Here is a 16325-nt window from a genome sequence, read left to right as displayed (position 1 = left end):
TTTGTAGTTAAAAAGGAACTGGGGGAAGATATTGTGCATATCCTATTTTTCCTGAAACTTTTGCTCACTGATTTTATGTCTATCACTGGATCTTGTCTGCAGCTAATTATGTGGTGTTTATCTAATGATGATTCTCTACATCCTTTTTCCTTCTCTATTTATTAATTGGAATTCTATGTAAGAAAGAGCTGTCCCTTTGCTTTCATTTATTCAGTTCCTTATATCAGTATGTTTTTGAATTTACGTGTTAAATACAATGCTGTAATTATTTTATTTAAATTTTTGCCTATTTAAAAAATTGGATTGTATATATATATATTTACTGCGTTTTAAGAATTCTTCATTTGTTCTGGATACAAGTCATTGATGCAGATATGTGATTTGCAAATATTTTTTTCCAGTTTGTAGCATGTCTTTTATTCTTTTTAGTAGTGTTTTTTGAAGAGAAACATTTGATTTTTATAAGGACCAGTCTGTCAGTTTTAATAATATTTATTTTGTGAGCCATGAAATAAATACTGTGTCTTATCTAAGAACTCTTTGCCTAACCCAAGACCACAAAAGATTTTCTTCTGTATTCCTGAACTTTTTTTTTTTTTTTTTTTTTTGCGGTATGCGGGCCTCTCACTGTTGTGGCCTCCCCCGTTGCGGAGCACAGGCTCCGGACGCGCAGGCTCCGGACGCGCAGGCTCAGCGGCCATGGCTCACGGGCCCAGCCGCTCCGCGGCATATGGGATCCTCCCAGACCGGGGCACGAACCCGTATCCCCTGCATCGGCAGGCGGACTCTCAACCACTTGCGCCACCAGGGAGGCCCATGTATTCCTGAACTTTGATGGATCAGGTTTTACATATAGGTCTCTAACTGGTGAATTAATTAATTAATAGATGTTATGCATCTATTACTATATTTATTAGGTTCTTTTGATACTTCCGTCTTTTAACTTTTATACTAGGATTAACAGGAATTTACTTATCATTATAGTGTTCTGTATTTGTCTATATATTTACCTGTACCAGTCGGTTTTATACTTTTTTTATGCTATAGTGTTGCTGTTCTGTGACCTTTCATTTTAACCTGAAGAACTCCCTTTAGCATTTCTGGTAAGTAGGTCTAGTGGTGATGAACACCGTCAGTTTTTGTTTGTTTGGGAAAGATTTTAATTTTCCTTCTTTTTTGAAGGATAGCTTGCCAGTTATAGTATTCTTGGTTGGCGGCTTTTTTCTTTTAGCACTTAGGATATATCATCCCACTCCTTTCTGGCCTGCAAGGTTTCTGCTGAGAAATTTGCTTATGTAGTCCTATGGGGGTTCCCTTGTACATGACAAGTTGCCTTTTTCTTCTGCTTTCAAAACTCTCTTTGCTTTGACTTTTGACAATTTAATTTTAATTTGTCTCATTGTGGATTTCTTTGAGTTCCTCTTTGGGGTTTTTTGGGCTTTTTGTATCAGGGCATCCATTTCCTTCCCCAGATTTGGGAAGTTTTCAGCCATTATTTCTTTGAAAAAGTTTTCTGGTCATTTCTCTTTCTCCTGAGCATACATTGATCTGCTTGTTGGTATCTCACAAGTTCCTCAGGTTGTTTTTTTTACTCTTTTTTTCTTTTTTTTTTTTTCTTTTTTTTTTTGTGATTGAATGATTCCTGATGACTTTTCTTAGACCTTTTCTCTTTCTGCCTGATCTAGTCTTCTGTTGAATCTCTATAGTGAGGTTTTTTTTTTTTTTTTTTTTTTCGGTACACGGGCGTCTCACTGTCGTGGCCTGTCCCATTGCGGAGCACAGGCTCCGGACACGCAGGCTCAGTGGCCATGGCTCATGGGCCCAGCCACTCCGTGGCATGTAGGATCTTCCCGGACCGGGGCACGAACCCGTGTCCCCTGCATCGGCAGGCGGACTCTCAACCACTATGCCACCAGGGAAGCCCCTCTAGTGAGTTTTTATTTCAGTTATTATATTCTTTAGCTTTGTGATTTCTGTTTGGTAGTTTTATATTTATATATAATAAATTATATGTATAATATGTATATAAAAATATGTTTATATATATATTTTTAATTTATTTTATTTATTTTACTTTTGGCTGTGTTGGGTCTTTGCTGCTACACACGGGCCCTCTCCAGTTGTGGCGAGCGGGGGCCACTCCTTGCTGCGGTGCACAGGCCTCTCACTGTGGTGACCTCTCCCACTGCAGAGCACGGGCTCTAGGCATGCAGGCCTCAGTAGTTTTGGCATGTGGGCTTAGTAGTTGTGGCTCGTGGGCTCAGTAGTTGTGGCTCGCGGGCTCCAGAGCGCAGGCTCAGTAGTTGTGGAGCATGGGCTCAGTTGCTCTGCGGCATGTGGGATCTTCCCAGACCAGGGCTCAAACCCGTGTCCTCTTCATTGGCAGGGGGATTCTTAACCATTGTGCCACCAGGGAAGCCCCATTAGGATCTCTTTCTAGAGATTTATCTTGTGTCCTTTGGAACATATTTGCCTATTTCTTCATCTTCCTTGACTCTCTTTTTTGGTGTTTGTGCATTAGGCAAAGCAGCCACCTCTCCAGACAGAAGAAGATCCCTACCAGTCAGCCCAGCCAGAGATTCTGGTGGCATCTCAAAACTATATTCTAGTTCAGCATGCTTATTTTATTCTTTGCAGCTGCCTGGTGTCTAGGTTATTCTACATCCCCTCACAGCACCAAAACAAGTGAGACTGAAGCCATTTCTCAGGCAGCCTCTAAAAAAGTTGGATCATCTGATGGTTTAGCCAACTCTTTCCCTCTCTTGGGAGAAGCTGAGAGCTGCCTTTTTTCATCCACTTGCTCTGTGCTGAGCTGGGGGGAGGAGCTTTGGGAACTGGCAGCCCAAACCTCGGTCTCTATTCTCATTAGCTACCTGGTGGCTAAATTTTGCCAGGTCTCATTATTGCCCAGTGGAAGGCAAGACAGACACCCCCCTCGCCCCACCCCTTTTTTAGGCAGCCCCCGGAAAAGTTGGGGCATTGGAATTGTGGACTAATCTTTAGCTCCCCAGGGAGAAGTTGGGGTTGGGTTTTTAATCTACTTGCTCTATACTTAGCCAGGGAGAGGGGCTATGGCAACTGCCTGCCCAAACCTCTGTCTCTGTGCTCACTAGCCCCCAGGCAGCTAGATTTTTCCAGATCCTGTCAGCACTCTGAGGCAGGTAAGACAGAACCCATTCCTTTGAATAGGCCCCATAGCAATTGGGCTTTTGGATGTGTGGATCAACTCTTTTTTTTCCCAGGGAAAAGCTGAGAGCTAGAATTATTTTCTCTGCTAACTCTGTGCTAAGCTGTGGAGAGGAGCTGTTGGTGACTACCAGACCAAGCTGTTGTCTCTGTTCTCCCCCAGGTAGCTAGATTATGCCAGTCCTGACAGTGCTTCAAGACTGACAAGTTAGAAGCCTGTCCTCTGAGGATCCCTGTGGAAAGTTTGGGGCATCTGACACACAGACCACCCCTTTTCCTTTGTAGAGATTAGCTGGGAGTTGGAGGGTTTCATCCTGATTGTATGGCACTGTGTTGGTGGTAGGAATTCTGGTGAGAAGGTGTCCTGAATTTCCCTACCAGCTTTGATGAGTGTGATCTCTCATTCATCCAGCATTCAGGTGCTTTTCAATTTGTTTCTGTATTTCTCACAAAAGGGGATTTGTCTGTGAATTGTCGTGGGGGGTGGTGGGGAAGAGAATCTAGGACTTTTTACTGACATTTTGCTAATGTCACTGCTCCCAGGGTATTTGTTTTTAACTTTTAATTGATATTCGAAGTACAGACAACTAATGCCTAGCAGTTTTAATGTGTTTGGAGCTTTGTTAGCTTCTTATAAACTTTTGTATTTCACTTTCAGAGATTAAAAAAAGCTTTTAAGGGGATGACCTATGTAACTTTGGAAAATGGCATTGTAACTCATTATTCTAAGGCTAAAGTAGAAGTTATCCAAAAAAACTGTATTGTATTTGGTAAATTTGTTTTTTTATAGGGGTATAGTTAGCAATTCCAAAATACTATATACATACGGTAAGGTTGAACAAAGAGCTAAATTAGTTGTATGAAATGATAGCCAGGTTCTCACTGTCTGAAGAAAGTTCCAAATAAGTAAGGGAGAAGGCTAGAAAGAACCACATTGTGCTTGATTATAGTCACATATATTTTTGTTTATAAATATATGCATATATTGAGAGAAATATGTAGAGATACGTGTGTATATTTGGGTTAGTATAGGTTTATATACTTCCTACTTTGGTTGCTGAGAGGACCTACAAGTAATGACACCCCACTAGCAGTAAGCATCTTGTTTTCATGTCTTCTTTTCTAAATACTATCTCTAATGAAAGAGTCAGGAATCCCTGAAAAAATGCCTGATTTTAGGGCAAGGACAGACAGAGTACAAGATGACCTTGTGGAGCTTCTTGTAGTGCCAGAAAGTGGATGTCCAGTTGTTCCAGCATCATTTGTTGAAAACTATCTGTTCTCCATTGTGTTGCCTTTGCTTCTTTGTCAAAGGTCAGTTGACTGTATTTATGTGTGTCTGTTTCTGGGCTATTCTTTCATTGATCTGTTTTCTATTCTTTTGCCAATACCACACTCTCTTCATTACTGTATCTTTATAGTAAGTCTTGAAGTTGGGTGGTGTCAGCCTTTCAACTCAGTTCGTTTCCTTCAATATTGTGTTGGTCGTTCTCGGTCTTTTGCCTCTCCATGTAAACCTTAGAACCAGTTTGTCAATATCTATAAAATAACTTGCTGTGATTTTGATTGGGATTGTGTTGAATCTGTAGATCAGATTGGGAAGAACTGAACATCTTGACAATACTGAGCTTTTTAATCCATGAATTTGGAATATCTCTCCATTTATTTTTTCTTATTTTATTTTGTTCATTGAAACTTTGTAGTTTTCCTCACATAGATCCTACACATATTTTGAATTTATATCTAAATATTTTTTGTTGAAAATTCCACTTGTTCATTGCTAGTATATAGGAAAGCAGTTAGACTTGTATATATTAATATTGTATCCTGCAACCTTGCCATAGTCACTTATTATTTCCACAAGTTTTTTTGTTATTATTCATTCTTTCTGATTTTCTATATGGGCAGTCATGTCATCTAAGAATAAGTTGTATTTCTTTCTTCTCAATCTGTATATCTTTCATTTCCTTTTCTTGTGTTCTCCCAGTATGATTTTGAAAAGGAAGGGTAAGAGGGAGTATCCTTAGTTTGTTCCTGATCTTATCAGGAAAGCTGGTTTCTTCCAGTGAGTATGTTTTTAGCTAAAGGTTTTTGTAGATGTTCTTTGTCAGGTTGAAGAAGTTCCCCTCTGTTTCTAGTTTGCTGAGAGTTTTTGTCATGAATGGGTGTTGGATTTTGTCAAATTCTTTCTCTGTATCTATTGATAAGATCATGTGATTTTTTTCCCCTTTAGTCTGTTGATATGATGGTAGATTATATTAATTTTCAAATGTTGAACCAATCCTGCAGATCTGTAATAAATCCCACTTGATTATAGTATATAATTCTTTTTATACATTTTTGGATTTGATTTGCTAATATTGTGTTCAGAATTTTTGCATCTATGCATGAGAGCTCTTGGTTTGTCATTTTATTTTCTAATGTCTTTTCTGGTTTTAGTATTAGGGTAATACTGGCCTCATAGAAGGAACTAGTATTCTCTGCTTTTATCTTGTGGAAGAGATTGTAGAAATTTTGTATAATTTCTTCCTTAAAGGTTTGGTAGAATCCACCAGTGAACCCATCTGGGCCTGGTCTTTTCTGTTTTTTTTTTTTTTTGCAGTACGCGGGCCTCTCACTGTTGTGGCCTCTCCTGTTGCGGAGCACAGGCTCCGGACGCGCAGGGTTAGCGGCCATAGCTCACAGGCCCAGCCGCTCCGTGGCATGTGGGATCTTCCCGGACCGGGGCACGAACCTGTGTCCCCTACATCGGCAAGCGGACTCTGAACCACTGCGCCACCAGGGAAGCCCTGTCCTTTCTGTTTTTGAAGATTATTATCAATTCAATTTCTTTAATGGATATAGGCTTATTCAGATTGTCTTTCTTTATGGTTCTTTTTAGTTGATTTGCTTGGACTGTTTAAACTCATTTAATATTGGATTATGTTATCTTTTATTATACTTCTAGAATTATTAAAATACTGTCAGTGTACTCCATGATGTTATCTTAGATTTTTTTTACTTTTTATGAGATATTAATAAAATAAAACTGTTTTCTTCCAGCCTAGTGTATTAATCATAACCTACAAGGAACCTGCAAAATCATCTTCTCAGTTTGGATCCTATAAGCAAGCTGAATGGAGGCCAGATAGTACCATGATAGCTGTGTCAGTAAGTACATTTTTCAACTTTAATGCTGTTTTCTTATGAAATCATTACATCGCATTTAAATTTAATTCTCTTAGATAAGATCCTTTCACTTTTTCACACCCATTAGTATTTACCATCTGTGATAGGAATTGCTGTACCGATTCTTCTATTCAGGTTACTCCTACTATATCGTCTTTCTTGATTCTTCTACTTCCTCTCATACCTAAACGGTGCCTATATCCTTTTCTTTTTATTCCTCTCACTTTCCTGTTTTGTCCTTGAAGTCTAATCTAGATTTTTTAAGCTTTCATCTGTATTTACATGGTATTCCCAAATTTATATTATAAATCCTGCCCTCTGTTCCCAAGGATGTCTCATAAAAATGATAAACTTTGTGTTTATGTCATATTGCATTCTCATATCTATTTGTGTTTACTTCTGCATTTCTCCTCTATTCCATTAATGTGCTTAGGTCTGGTTAATTTTACCTTTTCATTGTCAGCTCTTGGGCTGTCATCATCACCTAATTTGAATTAGCAATAATACATTTATTAAGAGCACCTTCCATGTAACTATTATTATAACCGCATTAGGTGTATCATCTCTTCTAAGCTTTAAATCGACACTTTGAAGTAGATACAATTGTCCTTCGTAGTAGATTAGTGTATTGAGGGTTTGAGAAATTAAGTTTTATCCAAAGTTACACAGATAGTGTATATTGGAGAGAAGGACTTTAGAATTAGGTACTTAGATTCCATTTACTGTCAAGTACTACACTGATTTATCTCTCTGCTTTCAGTCCTTTTCCTGTTCATGCTATATAATGCTGACTGGGTTAACCATCTGAAAGTGGCTCCATAAAGTAAAAAATATTGAGTAGTTCCTCACTTCCTGCAGCAAGGGTTTGCAGACTACCAACCATGTACCAAATTTACTCTGCTTCCTGTTGGTGTGTGGACCATGAACTAAGAATAGTTTTATGTATTTAAATTATTGAAAAAATGAAAGAGGAATAGTATTTTTGACAGGTGAAAATTATATGAAATTTAAATTTTATTGTCCATCAATAATTTTTTTTTGAGTATGAAAATGCTAATTTATTTACATATTGTCTAGCCGCTTTCAAGGGACAACAGCTGAGTTGAGTAATCCTGACAGTTACCATACGTGGTGCTTTATCTCTTCACTCTTCTCAGTGCAGTATAAATTATAATAAAGCATTTATAAATTCATTGTTTCAAGTGCCACGCATATTGCTGTATTGTGTTCATACTGATCATGTCAAAGGAATAAAAAGAGAAAAATAGATTCATGCTTTTAAAGCACATGTATATTATTTTATTACTGAATTAGATGACAAAATATTGTGTTTATTATGGAATGACACTATAGTGATGCCAGAAGAATACAGTATAAGTTGAAATTACCCAGCTACGTACTCATCACAGTATTCCCAGCTCACTGAAATTAGTAGTCAGGAAAAATTAGAAAATTTAAAATGGATTATCTCATCACATTAGAATTTTTTCACAAATGAAGGTGCAATCAAAGTAAGTTTGCTTGGTTCTTATGATGAACTGACAAATGTTAATACTGCTCAGTTTATTTGAATATCAAGACAGAATGTGAAATGACTAAGAATTACTCCCCATGAATAGCATGTGTGGGACAACTTCAGGTGAAAAAAATTTTCAAAGTTGAGAAAACACTAATTCAGTACAACCTGAAGTAGAATCCACTAAGGTGTCTTGATTGATGGTGGTAAACACATGGAGCAGAAAAAGGCTTTAGTTGGACAAATTTACAAAGCTTATGCATATGTAAACATTTAAAACTGATGGTTATTTTAAGTTTTTGTCAGAAATAGAAGCTGAATATCCTGACTTGCCCAAGCCCACAGTCTTTTGATGGCTTAACAGTTAGTGGTAAAGATTTATTGTGAATTTTTTGAGCTCATGTGTGAGGATGAAATTTTTTGGACTTGAGGAACCACTCTTAATCACCTGTGTGGCATTGAATGACTTTGGAAAATAGCTTTGCTGCAGACTTGATAATGTTTCCTAATGAATTTAAAACTATAAAGCAAAACAGTGCTTATATGTGAAACTTATATGTGGTTAAGCCATTTTGATGACAGCTAATGTTTGAATTACAAGTAAAGTTAGGCTGCTTTTTATATTTCCACTGCTGTCAAAAGTTAACAAGAAGTAAGATGTCTATTTCCAAGAAAAATTAGCAATAGATATTTTTTCTAAGGTCAAACCACAGTTCAAGTAGTATTTTTTGGACCTTGATGCAATTACAAAAGAAATTTCCATATTCATAATCCATTAATTGTGCAAATGAGGAGTGCTTCCACCTAACCTTCAGTTGGAAGTGATTACAATGTAATGACATGTTAATAGGCAAACACAGAAGAAATCTAGTAGACTTTATAATTGCCTACCAAGTGATGAATGTATTCAATTAAAATCATATGCTCAGGGCTTCCCTGGTGGCGCAGTGGTTGAGAGTCCGCCTGCCGATGCAGGGGACACGGGTTCGTGCCCCGATCCCGGAAGATCCCACATGCCGCGGAGCGGCTGGGCCCGCGAGCCATGGCCGCGGAGCCTGTGTGTCCGGAGCCTGTGCTCCGCAACGGGAGAGGCCACAGCAGTGAGAGGCCCGCGTACAGCAAAAAAAAAAAAAAAAAAAAAATCATATGCTCATGGGTTGATATCAGTATTTGGCAGTGCTGGTTTGAAAACACATTTTCACATATAAATATGTAAAATCACATTACAGACTAGCATTAAGAGGAAACTTTGCAATTGATTTTGATTGTGGGAACACTAACTTTATTTTTAATTGAAATATAGTTGGTTTGCAGTGTTTCTGGTGTACAGCAAAGTGATTCAGTTATATACATATATATGTATATTTATATATATACATTTATTTATTTTTCATATTATTTTCCATTATGGTTTGTTACAAGATATTGAATATAGTTTCCTGTGCTGTGCAGTAGGAACTTGGTTATTTTTTTTATATTTAGTAGTTTGTATTGGCTAATCCCAAGCTCCTAACTTATCCCTCCTCCACCCCCATCCCTGTTTGGTAACCATAAGTTTGTTTTCTGTGTCTGTGACTCTGTTTCTGTTTTGTACATAAGTTCATTTTTATCATATTTTAGATTCCACATGTAAGTGATATAATGTGGTATTTGTCTCTTTCTGTCTACCTACTTCACTTAGTATGATTATCTCTAGGTCCATCCATGTTGCTGCAAATGGGCATTATTTCATTCTTTTTTATGGCTGAGTAGTATTCCATATATATACACAACATCTTTATCCATTCATCTGTTGATGGACACTTAGGTTGCTTCCATGTCTTGGCGATTGTAAATAGTGCTGCTCTGAACATTGGGGTGTATGTGTCTTTTCAAATTAGACTTTTCCTTTTTTCCAGACCATATGCTCAGGAGTGGGCTTGCTGGATCATATGGTAACTTTGTTTTTAGTTTTTTAAGGAACCTCCATACTGTTTTCCATAGTGGCTGCACCAGTTTACATTTCCACCAGCAGTATAGGAGAGTTCCCTTTTCTCCACACCCTCTTTGGCATTTAATATTTGTAGACTTTTTGATAATGGCCATTCTGCCAGTGTGAGATGATACCTCACTGTAGTTTGTTTTTGTTTTTGTTTTTGTTTTGCCGTACATGGGCCTCTCACTGTTGTGGCCTCTCCCGTTGCAGAGCACAGGCTCTGGACGCGCAGGCTCAGCGGCCATGGCTCACAGGCCCAGCCGCTCCGCGGCATGTGGGATCTTCCCGGACTGGGGCACGAACCTGTGTCCCCTGCATCGGCAGGCGGACTCTCAACCACTGCGCCACCAGGGAAGCCCCTGCCCATTTTTTGATTGGGTTGTTTGATTTTTTGTTATTGAGTTGTATGAGCTGTTGTATATTTTGGAAATTAAGCCCTTGTTGGTCACATCATTTGCAAATATTTTCTCCCATTTCATAGGTTTTCTTTTCATTTTGTTAATGGTTTCCTTTGCTGTGCCAAAGCTTATAAGTCTGAATAGGTCCCATTTGTTTATTTTTGTTTTTATTTCTATTACCTTAGGAGACTGACCTAAGAAAACACTGCTACAGTTTATGTCAGAGAATGTTTCGCCTATGTTCTCTTCTAGGAGTTTTATGGTGTCATGTCTTATATTTAAGTCTTTAAGCCACTTTGAGTTTATTTTTGTGTGTGGTGTGAGAGTGTGTTCTAACTTCACTGATGTACATGCAGCCGTCCAGCTTTCCCAACACTACTTGCTGAAGAGACTTCTTCAGCAAGAAGAAGAAGAAGAAGAGATGACTTCTTGCCTCCTTTGTCGAAGATTGACTGAGTGTGGGTGTGTGGATTTATTTATGGGCTCTCTGTTCCATTTATCCATATGTCTGTTTTTGTGCCAGTACCATGCCATGCTGTTTTGATTACTGTAGCTTTGTAGCATTTTCTGAAGTCTGGGAGAGTTATGCCTCCTGCTGTGTTCTTTTTCCTCAGGATTGCTTTGACAATTCTGGGTCTTTTATGGTTCCATATAAATTTTATGATTATTTGTTCTAGTTCTGTGAAAAAGGTCATGGGTAATTTTATGATAGGGATTGCCTTAAATCTGTAGATTGCTTTGGGTAGTGTGGCCATTTTAACAATATTCATTTTTTCAGTCCAAAAGCATGAAATGTCTTTCCATTTCTTTGAGTCATCTTCAGTTTCCTTTATCAATGTTTTATAATTCTCAGCATATAAGTCTTTAACCTCCTTCGTCAGTTTAATTCCTAAGTATTTTCATTTTTTGGATGCAGTTTTAAAGGGATTTTTTTTTTAACTTTCTGATATTTCATTGGTAGGGTAAAGAGGTGCAACTGATTTCTGTATGTTAATCTTGTATCCTGCTACATTGCTGAACTCGTTTATCAGTTCTAGTAGTTTTTGTGTGGAGTCTTTTTTTTTTTGTGGTACGCAGGCCTCTCACTGTTGTGGCCTCTCCCATTGTGGAGCACAGGCTCCGGACACGCAGGCTCAGCGGCCATGGCTCACGGGCCCAGCTGCTCCGCGGCATGTGGGATCCTCCCGGACCGGGGCATGAACCCGTGTCCCCTGCATCGGCAGGCGGACTCTCAACCACTGCGCCACCAGGGAAGCCCCTGTGTGGAGTTTTTAGGGTTTTCGATATATAGTATCTTGTCATCTGTGTATTATGACAATTTTACCTCTTCCCTTCCAATTTGGATACCTTTTATTTCCTTTTCTTGTCTGATTGCTTCGGCTAGGACTTCCAATATTATGTTGAATAGAAGTGGTGATAGTGGGCATCCTTGTCTTGTTCTAGATTTTAGCAGGAAGGCTTTCAGCTTTTCCCCATTGAGTATTATGTTGGCAGGGGAACATAAACTTTAAATCTCAATTAAGCAAAAAATATTATCCCCACAAAAAGAATTTCATTCTCTTTAGTGGATATATATTACAAAGAAAAATTGTACTAAATTTTCATCACTATTATATTTTTTTTTTTTTTTTTTTGCGGTATGCGGGCCTCTCACTGCTGTGGCCTCCCCCGCTGCGGAGCACAGGCTCCGGACGCGCAGGCTCCGGACGCGCAGGCTCAGCGGCCATGGCCCACGGGCCCAGCCGCTCCGCGGCATATGGGATCCTCCCAGACCGGGGCACGAACCCGTATCCCCCGCATCGGCAGGCGGACTCTCAACCACTTGCGCCACCAGGGAGGCCCCCATCACTATTATATTTAGAATTTTGTAACAGTAAAATTTATGAAAGTTTGTTTTCTCTCTGTAATCTTTTGTTGTTGTTTTTCTGTATTTTGATGCTTTGAAGCTGGCCCTGGAAGAGACTGCCCCTCTCAGGGCTAGCCAATTTCTAGAGATAGTAAAGGATTACCTGCTAATGTTCCTTTCATGGGCAAACCAAGCACTTCACAGCCTGTACCCTCAACCACATCCTTTATGGAGCTCTTTAACTAGGGCCACTATTCCCCACTCCTAATTACCCCAGGGCCAGTTACCAGATAACTAAAAACAGCCTCTACAGAAACAATTACACAATAATTTATTAACCTTTGCATATACTAAATATTAAGAAAACAAAGAAGTTTGGAATTATTTCTGTTCTCAAGTTGGGGATGGGTAAAATACATATGTAAGAGAAGATAACAAACAACTTACTCTTTTTGGCTACTGAAAGTCCAGTTTTTATTTTACCTGGTTATTGCTTCTAGTCTTTTTCTAGAACATACATTTCCATACAACTGGAGATGTCATGATGAACATAAATTTAGCTATTGTAGTCTGGTTTATGTTAAATATGCTAAGTAAATGCTGACCTGATTCAAGTGATTTAAGTTAATTCATCTCTGTGTAATTTAAAACATGAATTAATGGTTTAGCTTACATGAATTATAAGTTCATAAATCGACTTTATGAAAAATAGACTTTGTCTTTTAGAGCAATTTTAAGTTAACAGCAAAATTGAGAGGAAGGTATAGAGATTTCTTTCATTACTCCCTGCCCCAACACATGCATAGCCTCCCCCCATTATCCTCCACTAGAGTGATATATTTGTTACAATTGGTGAATCTACATTCAGCATCATTATCACCCAGAGACCATAGTTTGCATTACGGTGCACTTTTGGTGTTGTACATTGTGTGGGTTTGGATGAATTGATAATGACATGTATCCACCATTATAGTATATAAAGAGTAGTTTCACTGCCCCTCAGATCCTCTGTGCTTTGCCTATTTATCCCTTCATATTCCATAACCCCTGGCAGCCACTGATCTGTTTTATTGTCTTCATAGTTTTGCCTTTTCTAGAATGTCATATAATTGGAATCATACAGTATATAGTCTTTTCAGGTTAGCTTCTTTCACTTAGTAGTATGCATTTAACGTTCCTCCATGTCTTTTCATGACTTAATAGCTCATTACTTTTTAGCATGAATATTAAATCATTGTTTGGATGTATTACAGTTTATACATTCACCGACTGAAGGACATCTTGGTTGCTTCCAAATTTTAGCAGTTATGAATAAAGCTGGTATAAACATCTTTGTGCAGGTTTTTGTATGGACATGTTTTCAACTCCTTTCATGTGCTGAGGTGCACTTGCTGGGTTGTATGGTAAAACTATGTTTAGTTTTGTAAGAAACTGCCAAACTGTCTTCCAGAGTGGCTGTACCATTTTGTATTCCCATCAGCAATGAATGAGAGTTCCTGTTACTCCACATCTTTGACAGTGTTGTCAGTGTTTTGGATTATGGTCATTCTAATAGGTGTATAGTGGTATCTCGTTGTTTTAATTTGCATTTTTCTCATGACATATGCTCTGGAATATCTTTTCATATGCTTATTTGCCATCCATATATCTTTGGTGAGGTGCCTGTTAAGGTCTTTGGCCCATTTTTTAGTTGGGTTGTTTGTTTTCTTATTTTTGAATTTTAAGAGTTCTTTGTTATTTTGGGTAACAGTCCTTTATCAGATATGTCTTCTGCAAATATTTTCTGCCAGTCTGTGGCTTGTCTTTTCATTCTTTTGACAGATTTTTTGCAGAGCAGAAGTTTTTAATTTTAATGATGTCCAGCTTATCAGTTTATTTAATCGATTGTGCCTTTGGTGTTGTATCTAAAATTCGTCACCAAACCGAGGTCATGTAGATTTTCTGTTATGTTATCTTTTAGGAGTTTTATAGTTTTGAGAATTGGATTTTTAAAAGTTTTAGTTTTTAATAAGGGGGATAAATGTTTGATGAAGAAAATCTGAGAATTGTAGAGATAAACAAGAAAAAATAAATAACTTCACTACTCACAGATAATCATTAATTTTTACTTATGTTCCTATATCTTTTTAATGGATGTTTGCAGATACACTTACATTTAATAGTACATAGAATTTGAAAGGCTATTGAAGTCTGTTTGTTTTTAAATCCAAAGTGATATTACTATAAGTGACTGCTAATGTCACCTGTTCATGAGGAGCACATTTGATAAATCTGTGAGTTTTCATAGGTAGAGGATTATTGAAAACATATTTTTTTCTTTATAGAAAGCTGTACAGCTTTTTTGACATGTTATATCATGAACATTGTCTCACTTCAACATTTTTCTGTAACTTGATTTTGAATGTTTGCATAGGATTCTAACTTACAGATGAGTAGATATTTAAATAGATAAATATAGAAATTTTCATTATTTTCACACAAAATTGACATCTTAATTTGCACATTACTCTGCAATTTGATTTGTTTCACTTAGTATATTATGACTACCCTTCTAGATTAATACATATACTTTCAACTTATTAGTTTTAATATTTGTATAATATTCCATGGTGTGGAAGTTTCTTATATTCTTTGCTGTTATTCTCTTAATGGACCTTTGGCAACTATAAACAGTGCTACAGTAAACATTGTTATACATATACCCTTTTGTATTAGTGCATTTATTTCTTTAGGGCACTTTTCCCTATGTAGGATTGCTGGGTCAAAGTGTATATGTATATACTTTATAATGAATATTGCCAAATCATTTTTTCATAAAATTGTGTCAGTTTCCAGAGTCACTCCTATGTGTTCTTAAGATTCCTGTTTACCTACATTTGTGCCTGCATTGGATTGGTGAAAAATGGTCTTGTCATTTTAATTTCCATTTGTTTTAATTTCTATTGCTAGTGAGGTTTGGCATCTTCTCCTATATTTATTGGCCCTTTGCAGTTCCTCTTCTGTAGGTTGCCTGTGTTTGTCCATTTTTCTTTTTTTCTTTAATTTATTTGGTTGTACCAGGTCTTAGCTGTGGCTCGCGGGCTCCTTAGTTGCAGCTTTCCTTAGTTGTGGCACACAGGCTCCTTAGTTGTGGCATGTGAACCCTTAGTTGAGGCATGCATGTGGGATCTAGTTGCCTGACCAGGGATCGAACCCAGACCCCCTGCATTGGGAGTGCGGAGTCTTATCCACTGCGCCACCCGGGAAGTCCCTGTCCATTTTTCAAATCCAGAATATTAGTTCCATATCTTTTTGCTTGTTATTTTCACTATAGCTTCAATGCCAAGAGCATTTTCTGCACACAGTGGGCATTCATATATTAAATAATATCTGAACGTACTGTTCTTTAAGCATGGTGAAGGTTATCCTGTCTAGGTACAGGATTCTTAGATTGAGATTCTTTTTTTTTTTCCCCCCCTAGCCATGAGGTAATGTTCTAGTGCCCTCTGGTTTCTAGGGTTATTAGTGAGAAGTCTAGTGTTAATCTTAGTCTTTTCCCTTTTCAGGAAACCTATTCTTTTTCTCTGAAAGATTTTTCTCTTTGTGATTGAAATTGAGTTATTTTTACTTACAAGATTGTATCTTTTTTTTTCATTAAATTGTCTCCCTCTGCTTGCCTCCCTCCTTCCCACCCCGGGCCAATCCACCCAAATTAAACCTGAGTCTTAGGCGTTTCAATCTGAAGACTTCAGTCTGTTTCTGCAGCTAGGGATTTTATTTTTTTTTTCCTCAATGAGAGGAGAATAGAACAAGGTTTGTCCTGTTTTCTTTCTTTAATTCATTATTTGCAGACCTGAATTTGTCTTACAAGTCTCTTACCTTTCAGTAATGATTTTATCAAGAAGGGACAAGCTGTCAAGATGGCAGCATAGAAGGACATGGAGCTCACCTCCTCCCACAGATATATAAAATAATACATCTACACGTGGAGTAGTTCTCACAGAATACATACTGAAAGTTGGCAAAAGATCTAATACAACCAAAGCTGCAAGAAAGATGCCCACATAACTGGTTAGGATGAAAGGGGAAATAAAAAGGAATCAGGACAGGACCTGTACCCCTGGGAGGGACCTGTGAAAGAAGAAAGGTTTCCTCACCCTGGGAACCTCCTTCACCATCTGGGAGGTCCACTGGGACAGATAGGGAGCTTCAGAGACGAATACAGGAGCCAGCTTATGGCCAGGTAGGGTAGAGGGG

The 16325-nt window shown here is 38.0% G+C and overlaps 1 protein-coding gene across 4 annotated transcripts in view; it reads left to right on the top strand.

Moving 5' to 3' along the window:
* Window positions 1-16325, top strand: part of RIC1 (RIC1 homolog, RAB6A GEF complex partner 1) — a 141924-nt gene that overhangs the window by 32863 nt on the left and 92736 nt on the right. For all 4 annotated transcript variants that reach the window (XM_060102188.1, XM_060102190.1, XM_060102191.1 and 1 more), the window contains exon 2: window positions 6229-6336. In XM_060102188.1, coding sequence (XP_059958171.1) covers window positions 6229-6336 — 108 coding nt within the window. The remainder of the gene's footprint in view (window positions 1-6228; window positions 6337-16325) is intronic.

The sequence above is a fragment of the Mesoplodon densirostris genome, chromosome 6, assembly GCF_025265405.1.
Source record: "Mesoplodon densirostris isolate mMesDen1 chromosome 6, mMesDen1 primary haplotype, whole genome shotgun sequence".
NCBI lineage: Eukaryota > Metazoa > Chordata > Mammalia > Artiodactyla > Ziphiidae > Mesoplodon > Mesoplodon densirostris.
The sequence above is the reverse complement of the archived record's forward strand: the minus strand, read 5'-3'. Positions and strand labels throughout refer to the sequence as shown.